This window comes from Penaeus japonicus, unplaced genomic scaffold (assembly GCF_977035675.1).
Source record: "Penaeus japonicus unplaced genomic scaffold, GWHDUDI00000001_assembly GWHDUDI00000001, whole genome shotgun sequence".
NCBI classification, from domain to species: Eukaryota; Metazoa; Arthropoda; class Malacostraca; order Decapoda; family Penaeidae; genus Penaeus; species Penaeus japonicus.
The window spans coordinates 53,247,186-53,258,715 of NW_028234403.1; the positions used below are offsets into that span (position 1 = coordinate 53,247,186).

At 38.6% G+C, this 11,530-nt stretch overlaps 1 protein-coding gene across 1 annotated transcript in view; it reads right to left on the minus strand.

Annotated features, from left to right (window-relative positions):
* Positions 1-895: 895 nt before the first annotated feature.
* The window catches only part of LOC122257289 (uncharacterized), a 15,423-nt gene continuing 4,788 nt past the window's right edge, over positions 896-11,530 (minus strand). The window contains exons 7-21 of the mRNA XM_086548373.1: positions 10,851-10,992; positions 10,409-10,602; positions 10,060-10,155; positions 9,652-9,756; positions 9,146-9,279; positions 8,311-8,641; positions 5,625-5,774; positions 5,309-5,472; positions 4,975-5,120; positions 4,272-4,384; positions 3,869-4,063; positions 2,934-3,073; positions 2,295-2,388; positions 1,953-2,090; positions 896-1,801 (exon numbers count right to left, since the gene is read on the minus strand). Of these exons, the coding sequence (XP_086404499.1) occupies positions 944-1,801; positions 1,953-2,090; positions 2,295-2,388; positions 2,934-3,073; positions 3,869-4,063; positions 4,272-4,384; positions 4,975-5,120; positions 5,309-5,472; positions 5,625-5,774; positions 8,311-8,641; positions 9,146-9,279; positions 9,652-9,756; positions 10,060-10,155; positions 10,409-10,602; positions 10,851-10,992 (3,000 nt within the window). The 3' untranslated portion in view covers positions 896-943. The remainder of the gene's footprint in view (positions 1,802-1,952; positions 2,091-2,294; positions 2,389-2,933; positions 3,074-3,868; positions 4,064-4,271; positions 4,385-4,974; positions 5,121-5,308; positions 5,473-5,624; positions 5,775-8,310; positions 8,642-9,145; positions 9,280-9,651; positions 9,757-10,059; positions 10,156-10,408; positions 10,603-10,850; positions 10,993-11,530) is intronic.

Below are 11,530 nucleotides of genomic sequence, written 5' to 3' on the forward strand. Positions count from 1 at the left end.
AAATAAAATAAAATACAAAATGTCTATTGCTATTTTATTTTATTTAACCTATTTTATTTTATTTATCCGTCACATTTTATCCTACGTCCTACATCCGACACCCGTCACATTTTCCCGACGCCCCACCCCACAGGTTCTTTACTACGGGCCTATGTCGGATGTCGACCACAGCCATTGGCGAGGCCGGGGCCAATGGACTGTATTGTGAATTGGTTCTTACATACATTTCACAACACAGAGAATAGGAGGTCGTTTTTTGAAAAAAATGAGAGAGAGAGAGAGAGAGAGAGAGAGAGAGAGAGAGAGAGAGAGAGAGAGAGAGAGAGAGAGAGAGAGAGAGAGAGAGAGAGAGAGAGAGAGAGAGAGAGAGAGAGATAAATAGATAAATAGATAGATAGATAGATACAAATATATACATATATATACATATATATATATATATATATATATATATATATATATATAATCATATATGTTGCCCTGCTCGCACAAACCATAATAGCTATAAAATTGTTAATTTTATTTAACAATTCCACCACACTTTAACCACATGAAGAACATAGTAAAAATGCAGTGGGAAGTTCATAAGATATACTGTATTACTCATGTCTTGCAGGTCATTTTGCAGTCCATAAAGTATAATGTATGGACAAAGGTCAGCCGCTTATTTGCCAAAATGGTTGGTGAGAAAAAAAGAGTTGTGAAAGAACCATTTTCCATTGTTCTTTGTTGCAGATCCGTTTAAAATCCATTTCACAGGTTACTGATGTTGGTTATTAGAAATTCAAGATTTGTTGCTTTAATATGTGGCACTCAAGCTTACCATCACAACCTTGGTCAAGGAATATGTAGTCTTCTACTACAAATTTGTATAGAGAATTAAGAGAAAACATCATTCAGTTGGCAAATATATCTTTTATTCTGACAAAGAGATCAACATCTGTTATTTACATTTCAACTTGTAAGATATTGCGGCTCTGAGATCCGACTCGCACTTCAACAGCGTGTCCTTGGGTAACTTAGAGAGAGCTTCTGGTGAGGTACTTGATATTAAGGCAAACAATTTTTGATTCAGCTCAGCCAGGTACTCAAGTTCCTCAAGATCTGAATTCAGATCATCAATCTTGTTTAAGGAGTAAGACTTTCTATTCCAGATCTTGCTTCTTGGAGCCATCTCATCTGCACTGGGTTCCTGCCTCGATTCTAAGGCTTTACTCATTGCATGATGGCACTGTATGAGAAGATCAATGTACTTGAGATTCAGTCCCTTCTTATTCTCTCTATTTCCTTGTTTTACCTCTGCCAATGCATTGATATAAAGTAATAAAAGGACACAGGCTGTGGGTACAGCCAGCAAAGGCAGCTGTCTTTCCTCTGCATCTGGAAAAATCTCTTTTGCGAGTCTTGCGGTTTCAAAAGTCATCAACAATAATTCTAGTTCTGACTTACATGTTAAGATTATTTCTTTATTTTCCCCACTTATTTCATTAACAACACTTTCTTGGTCCGGAAAGAAAGGCAACCTGCCATGAATCTGTTGCTGCCCCACGTAGGCTAACAGCCACTGAAAATAGCATAGTCTTGTTTTTGGAGAAATTTTAGACAAGAAACCCTGATGGTCGCTGGCCTTCAATTTTAAACGGAGAGCAAGGCATCTAATACCAGCTTCCTGAGGTGTTACATCAATGGTTTCCATCATGTCTGTGCATTCGAGGAAACTGCAAAAGTCTTGTAAGCAACCGTACATTCCAACAACTCCAGAGTGGGATTCGAAGATTCTCTTTAGTGATTCAAAGTGGTACTGCAATTGAAAGAAAACATAAATACCGTTTTAAGAACAGGATTAACATTTGTGTGCTATCATCAAACATCAGTCAAATATTTCAACCATAAGGACTATATTTCTCATATTTCATTGAACATGAAATCATCCAAACTACAGACTGCATTACCAAAATAGCCATCCTGAGTGGTGAAAGACACTGTTGGACTTCAATATTCTTGAGGCCATGATCAGACGCCGCGTGAAACAGGGCTATCAGCAGGAAACTTGTGTCGCAGAGATTCATCTGAAGATCCTGCCCTGCAATCTGAGAATAATAATAATCTTAAGTATGTATTTTCAATGGCTTCCACCGCAACCAGACAGCTATCCATATAAATACAAGATAATTAACTGAACGAAACATGATATTCAATGCAAGTAGATCAGATAAACTGCCTATTTATTTGAGGAACACAGAAACATCAGTAAGGAGGATCTCAGCCTTCCAGAAAGCACACAACCACCATACCGTTAGCTGTTCTACCATGGTCCTCAGATGCCTCGAGTGCTGTAATAGCTTGGTTGACCTTAGGAACATAATTGGAGGGAGACTTCTGCATATGCTGGAAAGAGTGATGAATTCTGATAATTCTTTTCCTTAACGAAATAATGTCAAATATTTATCCATACTCTTCATCTATATTCAAAACTGGTTATTTATCTACACTTAGCAACTTCTATTAATCTGTCTGTAAGTAAATAGTAATAATAATAATAATTTGTAGTAATCACTTTTATGTTCTATTAATTATCTATCAATATTTGTTATAATTATCACAATCATTAGCCTTTTTACTGTTATTGTTATCATTATCATTATCATTTTACTACTAATAATAATGATAATGATGATGATATCAATAATGAAAATAATGATGATAAAGATAATGATGTTTATAATGATCAGAGTTATAAGAATAATGCTAATAAAAATAGGAGGATAACAAGAAGAAAAAAAAAAATTAATGCTGCAATTTCCATACAGGCAGACTGACAGACAAGCAGAGACAGATAATGACTAAGACTTGGAGACAGAGACAGAGTAAGAGAGATGGAGAGACAGACATATACAGAGAGTCAGAGGAACAGCAAAAAAAATATAACTCACCTCATGAAAGATAAAATGCGACTATCGCATGCCTGATATTCTGGGTAGCGGATATGCCACTCTTCCAAGAGACAAATGTCAATACTTCGACTCTGCTGACTTAGAGACTGTAGGAGCAAAAGCATTTCTCCGGCATTTCTCTAAAAAAATGATTAACAGATTCGAAGTGAGAATCAAGCATTAAAATTGCAAAATAGTAACACATGAATTCCTCTGAATCTTAAGAAACTTATAAAGACTAAATATCTGGTCAAATTGAAGTATTTAATTATAACTTCTTATTGAGGGATACATATCTTGTACCTTCCAGGAAGAGCTAGTTCGTAAGATGTTCAGGCTGGGTTCAACATCTTAAGTTTTGTGTGTTCTCTATTATTTTCTAGACTTTGGGATGTAATATCAATCAAAATGATATATTACAAAAGTGATTCTAATGAGTATTTAGCATAATAGGTTATTATAACTGAAGAAAAAAATAGCTTGTAACTTCAACAACAGGAAAAATGAAATGATTTAATCATGTGAAAATGCCTGTCATGGAAAGGTTAAATGGTAACTAAAGGTGACTTCTAAGCAAATCCTGCAATACATTGGAAATTGCAAGTCAATATTCATTCAGAACAGTGAAAAAAATACATATATCCATAACTAGGGAAACTTAAAATTTCACACATCACAAAGAACAAAATCTACCTGTGATGATGATATTAAATCGAGATATTATATCATGTTAATACAACACAAATGAAAATAGATACCGCAAAATCTGTATAATTCCTCAAATCACAGCAATATCCTAGGCAAAAATTTGGCATCCTATCGATCCTTAAACAACTTTAAGAAAAGCCTCATCATTAGATACCTAAGGACCAAACCAAAAACAGAAGAAACCAAAAACCTTAAGACGCACAGAAAACCCCAAAATCTAAACAGACCTTCTTCAGCCCAACCTCCATCAAGACAAACACCATCTTGACTATAGCATCTCCAAGGGTCAAGTCTGCACACCCTCCACTCTCCCCGACAAAGTCTCGCCGAACCCTCAGCTGGAGGTACGTCAAACGCACATCAAGGGGTACTTCCCCCCAAGCAGCACTCAACTCAAAGGAGATCCACTTCTCTAGCGGAACCTGGAATATGCAACACTTTAAGTCTTTATGTCGGTGTTTTCTTAACTTAGATGAATTACTAAATCTTTTATCTTTTAATAAATACGCAATGAAAATAATTTTGAAGGTTAATAAATCACACGACTTCATCATTAAAGAAAAAAAAATTCTTTCAAAATGCAATATTTTGAAATTATAAAAAGAAAATTAAGAGATCCCTCCTCCATACCTTCTTCTCCGAAAGTTTTCCACGCAACCTGCTGTAATAGAGAACACAGCACTCAGAAACTTCGAGCCCTTCTAGGTAGTTATACACATGAGCCATTGTCACATCTTTTTCCTCTGAAACAAGAAATAAAAAGTAATTAAAATCCTAAAGCCTAATTTTGTATATTTTCTATGCCAGTATTTCAGCCAGAATATGAATCATGACTAGGTCTTTCCTATCTAAGAATCTGAATTAAAATAAAAACTGATGATCTTATAAAAGTGACAAAAACTGTAGCTCAATAAATTAAATAAAAAAGAAAAGAAAAATTCTGTAAAAAGGAGGGGAAATGAAAAAAAAAAAAAAAATCAGCAGCCTATAAAATACATTAACCCACACCACTTCCACTATGCCCCTCTTTCATAATAAAAAAAAAACTTATTAGTTCATATGCACTGTTCATGTTGCAGTGATTTTATAGTTAAAAATCGGAGCTGTTCTTCAGTTCGATCATTCAGTGATTTTCAAGTATCAGCACTTTAAAAAGGACATTTAAAATTACTGAACATGAAACACCTTCAGTTAAAGTCTAGTAAAGGACTGCTTTAAAATGAAGCCTCCTTACTATTTATTAGCCTTCTAGCAAATAAAAAAAACTAAACAGAAACAACATCATCAAAAACATGCATCCCACCCACACGCACACACACAGTTTAAATCTTACCGTGTGCTTCTTTCATGAGCGTAACTCGAGGTGCTAGACAGTCATATAAATGGATTGCCGTGGGAGGAATGGAAGCTAAAGCCGCATTCCCTGAGTCTGTTTCTCCATCCACACAGAATGACCAATCCAACCAACAGCTGATGATGCTAAGAACAAAGTACATTCTGATAATTACTAAGAGTAATTAATATATATATTTAGTGTTAATCCTATACGCCAACATGAATACTTGTTAATCTATGAAAGAATGACAAAAAATCAAATGTAGTGTCACAATGAAAACAAGCTTATCTCTGTCCATGATTCAAGATTTTTAACTTTCACTATTACTAACCTGCAAGCCTGAAGACATGACTGATAAGTGTCAAAGGACATACAGTCTATGAAGAATCCTAAGAAGCTCTCTGGTTTGCATTCAGGAGACAACATCCCAACCACAGGTAAGAACAAGCCATCGATGTTGCACAGCTCGGACAATATAATACCCACACTATGAATCTGAAAACATGCTTACAAACGTTATTCTGAGATATTCTTACACAACACACATTTGCAAATTATTCTGGGATGTTTTGACATATGCGATGTAAACAAACAAATCAATCATATCATAGGACTGAAATCCACATCAAATTAGAAGAATCACCCACTTTGGTCTGCGATAACTCTTCTTGCTGTCCTGAAGAAAGGATGTGCAGAAGGTATGTGAAAAGTGCTGACTGCAGCGTCACACTTCCTGATAAGAGTGATAGGTACTGGGAGAGCCAAAATGGTCGATCCTTTTTGGTTATTTTTCCTTCCTTTGATGAAGACGAAGACGAAGACGAAGACGAAGACGAAGACGAAGACGAAGACGAAGACGAAGACGAAGACGAAGACGAAGACGAAGACGAAGACGAAGACGAAGACGAAGACGAAGACGAAGACGAAGACGAAGACGAAGACGAAGACGAAGACGAAGACGAAGACGAAGACGAAGACGAAGACGAAGACGAAGACGAAGACGAAGACGAAGACGAAGACGAAGACGAAGACGAAGACGAAGACGAAGACGAAGACGAAGACGAAGACGAAGACGAAGACGAAGACGAAGACGAAGACGAAGACGAAGACGAAGACGAAGACGAAGACGAAGACGAAGACGAAGACGAAGACGAAGACGAAGACGAAGACGAAGACGAAGACGAAGAGGAAGACGAAGACGAAGACGAAGACGAAGACGAAGACGAAGACGAAGACGAAGACGAAGACGAAGACGAAGACGAAGACGAAGACGAAGACGAAGACGAAGACGAAGACGAAGACGAAGACGAAGACGAAGACGAAGACGAAGACGAAGACGAAGACGAAGACGAAGACGAAGACGAAGACGAAGACGAAGACGAAGACGAAGACGAAGACGAAGACGAAGACGAAGACGAAGACGAAGACGAAGACGAAGACGAAGACGAAGACGAAGACGAAGACGAAGACGAAGACGAAGACGAAGACGAAGACAAAGACGAAGACGAAGACGAAGACGAAGACAAAGTCAAAGACGAAGCCGAAGACGAAGACGAAGCCGAAGACGAAGCCGAAGACAAAGTCAAAGACGAAGACGAAGCCGAAGACAAAGCCAAAGACGAAGCCGAAGACGAAGACAAAGCCAAAGACGAAGCCGAAGACAAAGTCAAAGACTAAGCCAAAGACGAAACCGAAGACGAAGACGAAGACAAAGACAAAGACAAAGACAAAGACGAAGACGAAGACAAAGACAAAGACGAAGACGAAGACGAAGACGAAGACGAAGACGAAGACGAAGACGAAGACGAAGACGAAGACGAAGACGAAGACGAAGACGAAGACGAAGACGAAGACGAAGACGAAGACGAAGACGAAGACGAAGACGAAGACGAAGACGAAGACGAAGACGAAGACGAAGACGAAGACGAAGACGAAGACGAAGACGAAGTCGAAGACGAAGACGAAGACGAAGACGAAGACGAAGACGAAGACGAAGACGAAGACGAAGACGAAGACGAAGACGAAGACGAAGACGAAGACGAAGACGAAGACGAAGACGAAGACGAAGACGAAGACGAAGACGAAGACGAAGACGAAGACGAAGACGAAGACGAAGACGAAGACGAAGACGAAGACGAAGACGAAGACGAAGACGAAGACGAAGACGAAGACGAAGACGAAGACGAAGACGAAGACGAAGACGAAGACGAAGACGAAGACGAAGACGAAGACGAAGACGAAGACGAAGACGAAGACGAAGACGAAGACGAAGACGAAGACGAAGACGAAGACGAAGACGAAGATGAAGACGAAGACGAAGACGAAGACGAAGACGAAGACGAAGACGAAGACGAAGACGAAGACGAAGACGAAGACGAAGACGAAGACGAAGACGAAGACGAAGATGAAGACGAAGACGAAGACGAAGACGAAGACGAAGACGAAGACGAAGATGAAGACGAAGATGAAGACGAAGATGAAGACGAAGATGAAGACGAAGATGAAGACGAAAATGAAGACGGAGATGAAGACGAAGACGAAGATGATGACGAAGACGAAGACGAAGATGAAGACGAAGACGAAGACGAAGACGAAGACGAAGACGAAGACGAAGACGAAGACGAAGACGAAGACGAAGACGAAGACGAAGACGAAGACGAAGACGAAGACGAAGACGAAGACGAAGACGAAGACGAAGACGAAGACGAAGACGAAGACGAAAACGAAAACAAAGACGAAAACGAAGACGAAGACGAAGACGAAGACGAAGACGAAGACGAAGACGAAGACGAAGACGAAGAAGAAGACGAAGACGAAGACGAAGACGAAGACGAAGACGAAGACGAAGACGAAGACGAAGACGAAGACGAAGACGAAGACGAAGACGAAGACGAAGACGAAGACGAAGACGAAGACGAAGACGAAGACGAAGACGAAGACGAAGACGAAGACGAAGACGAAGACGAAGAAGAAGACGAAGACGAAGACGAAGACGAAGACGAAGACGAAGACGAAGACGAAGACGAAGACGAAGACGAAGACGAAGACGAAGACGAAGACGAAGACGAAGACGAAGACGAAGACGAAGACGAAGACGAAGACGAAGACGAAGACGAAGACGAAGACGAAGACGAAGACGAAGACGAAGACGAAGACGAAGACGAAGACGAAGACGAAGACGAAGAAGAAGAAGAAGAAGAAGAAGAAGAAGAAGAAGAAGAAGAAGAAGAAGAGAAGAAGAGAAGAAGAAGAGAAGAAGAAGAGGAAGAGAAGAAGAAGAAGAAGAAGAAGAAGAAGAAGAAGAGAAGAAGAAGAGAAGAAGAAGAGGAAGAGAAGAAGAAGAAGAAGAAGAAGAAGAAGAAGAAGAAGAAGAAGAAGAAGAAGAAGAAGAAGAAGAAGAAGAAGAAGAAGAAGAAGAAGAAGAAGAAGAAGAAGAAGAAGAAGAAGAAGAAGAAGACGAAGAAGAAGACGAAGAAGAAGAAGAAGACGAAGAAGAAGAAGAAGAAGAAGAAGAAGAAGAAGAAGATATCTACCTGTCAGAAGATCTGTGCATTCCTTTTGACAAACCTCAACATAATTTTTGTACATGTTGGAGGGTATTTTCCCAGTTGTATGTAGGACTTCAATAAGTTTTGCTCTGGCATCTGGGACATCTGGCATAGGCCTACATGCATACATAAAACACTGTCAGTGAAAATAGTTACTAACTCCTTTATTAAAATTGCATTAAATGATAAGAATTCTCCTCAGCAACATAAGAATATGGCATACTGTATTTATGTATTGAATTGCATTCTCCTTTTTTTAACACTATCAATAACTGTAATTTAAGACTGTAGTTACTACTTATACAGACTTAACAGCACTTAATTTAAGAACAAACTAAATGTGGAGGCTCTGATTTCATGTGAATGTATATAGTCTCCCTCCCCTTCTCCCTTCCTCTCTCCCTTTCCCTCTCCTTTTCCCTTAATGCCCTCCCCCTAGTTCTCACCCTCACCCTAACTCTCACCCTAACCTCTCATTCTCACTCTCAGTCAACCTCACCCCCACCCTCACCCCCGTCCCCACCCCTACCTTCACCCTCACCCCCACCCCCCCTTCACCCTCACCCCCACCCTTACCCTCCCCCTCACCCCAACCCCCACCCTCTCCCTCACCCACTAACCTGGGCGTAAGGAGCATCGGCAGGAAGGCTGAACGGAAGTAGGGCTTTCGAAAGATGGAGGCTTCAATAACAAAGTTGGGTACTTTTGATGTCTGTGCGTACTGGGTGATGGCTGTCTCTACTTCATCTGTTACCTGGAAAATGAAGAAAAGAAATAGAGATTGAAACTAGAATGGAAAGAAAGATAATATCTTGTTAGGTATTGTTTTTTTGTCTGGTTATAATTTTATGTAGGCAACACAGCAGAGGGAGGAGTAAGGAATTACAGGGAAATTAATTATTTTGTTTACAGGTTGTTCAGCAAGAATTCTCCACACACAACTTGATACAAATATATCTATTTCTATTACACTGATATCTATATACAACCGTATAACCTAACTGCAACTTAATGAAAATTAATACATCCTTTTCCACCACCCCCCCTCTCTTCACAAACCGATTTACATTCCATTCACTTTTCCACCTGTTTCTGCACTGAAATACACATATACTGAAAAACTGACCTTGCTCTTTTCCTTCACTGACTGGTGGATGGCAGTATTTGGGTCTAAGATTTCCTTCAGATCTTTGAGTCTTGCTCTGGCTAGGTGACAATAATCCCGCAAAATCTGAGGGGGAGAAAGGTTATCTATACATCATAATTATCATATATACATTTTTTTCTTTCTTTCTTTTCATTTCTTTTCTTTTCTTTTTTTGTTCTTTTTTCTTTTTTTTTAATTCCATTATCAGTGTATCATTTTAATGTATTATAATCATCAGTAACATTAAGTATTGTTGCATTTGTATTATAGCCTCCTTAGGCATACTAATTATTAAGGATTAAGGAATGATGATCTTTCTGTAATACAAATTGAGAAAATAAAGCTCCTTGTGTAATATAAAAGGAAAATATCATCTGCCTCCATTACCTCTTGACAGCCTCTTGGTGTGTACATTTGGTTGGTAAGGTGAGCACGCAAACAGTAGGCTGGCTCATGAGGCACTAAGTCCGTCAGGAAACGTATCTGTTGGGAAGTTTTGGGTAGCTTTACCTCCACAGAGTTACAAGTTACAAATATTTGAATAAGCTAATCCCTCTATTCTTTATCCATATTTCTTCCTACTAGGTCCTGTTAACCATAGGACTAACAAGCATCACAACAAACATATATATCTATATAAAAAGATAACATAACACAAAAGGTTAACAATAACATAAACACTCTTCCAAAAGGGCAACAAAGTATTGAAAAACAAACGAACTCCACAATCACGCACAAAGAACACAAAGGACTGTTTATCTGTGACTGGGCTTGTGGACTCGGCCGCAAAGAGGGCACTGAACCACTGAGAATAAGAGGGGAAGATGTGACGACCCTCTTGACTCGCATGTCTCGCAAAAAGAAGGCCAATGACAAGCGACTCCATCTCCTGCTCCTCGCATCCCCTCCTGATGTTTTGCTCGATCATGCCTACAAGTACAAATAAAAGAGTGTAATAGAGTGTTGTAATAGTAATAAAAGTGCTGTAATAGAAAATGTCTATTCAAAGCAAAGAATTCTGTGAGACAAATCAAAAAATAAATTGAAATTACAAGAGAAAATCATAAAAGACTTTGTGAAGACTTTTCATTACCAACACTAAATTCCTGTCACAATTTCTATCAAACACAATCACATTACTAAACCAAATAAAATAAAAATAAACAATGACATCCTACCTTTCAGAATTCCAACCGAGTCTCGGTGGCAGTTGAGGACTGTTGCCACGAGGGTCAAAACGCAGCCCCAGTTCACTTCGTCATTTGTCACGACAAGTTCAAGGGTCTCTAACGCTGCATTGTGACCAAGCACTACTATTAACTATGGAGAAATAAAAATAGAGGTAAAAAAAATTAATATTATAAATGATAATTATAACAGCAGTAGTAATAGCATCAAGCATAAGCTATATTTTGTGACATGTTTATGAACTAGTTCATTTTTCCTTATAAGTCAGTAATATTCACTGATCATTGCAAATAAGTCACTTTAATAGCATACTTACACTATGAAAGTCACACCATATGCAAAAAATTCACAATTATCCTATATAATGTTACATAATTACACACACAAGGATTCCTGTTTACACTACTCCTAATATATCACTGGCCCACACATGTGCACGTGAACTATTCTTGTGTGAACAGATAGGTAACAGCAAATGTATATTGGAGTCACTGTCACTGCAACTGTGTCTTCATTTTATATCTAAAAATAGCTTTCATGGCAATGGGCTTGATAATTATCAGTATACAAAACATATTTCTAAAAAAAAAATTCTAGATTATTATTTTGGTAATAATACATTTACAGAACATATTTTGGTAGGAGAGCTGTCAACTAAATCAATGATGCA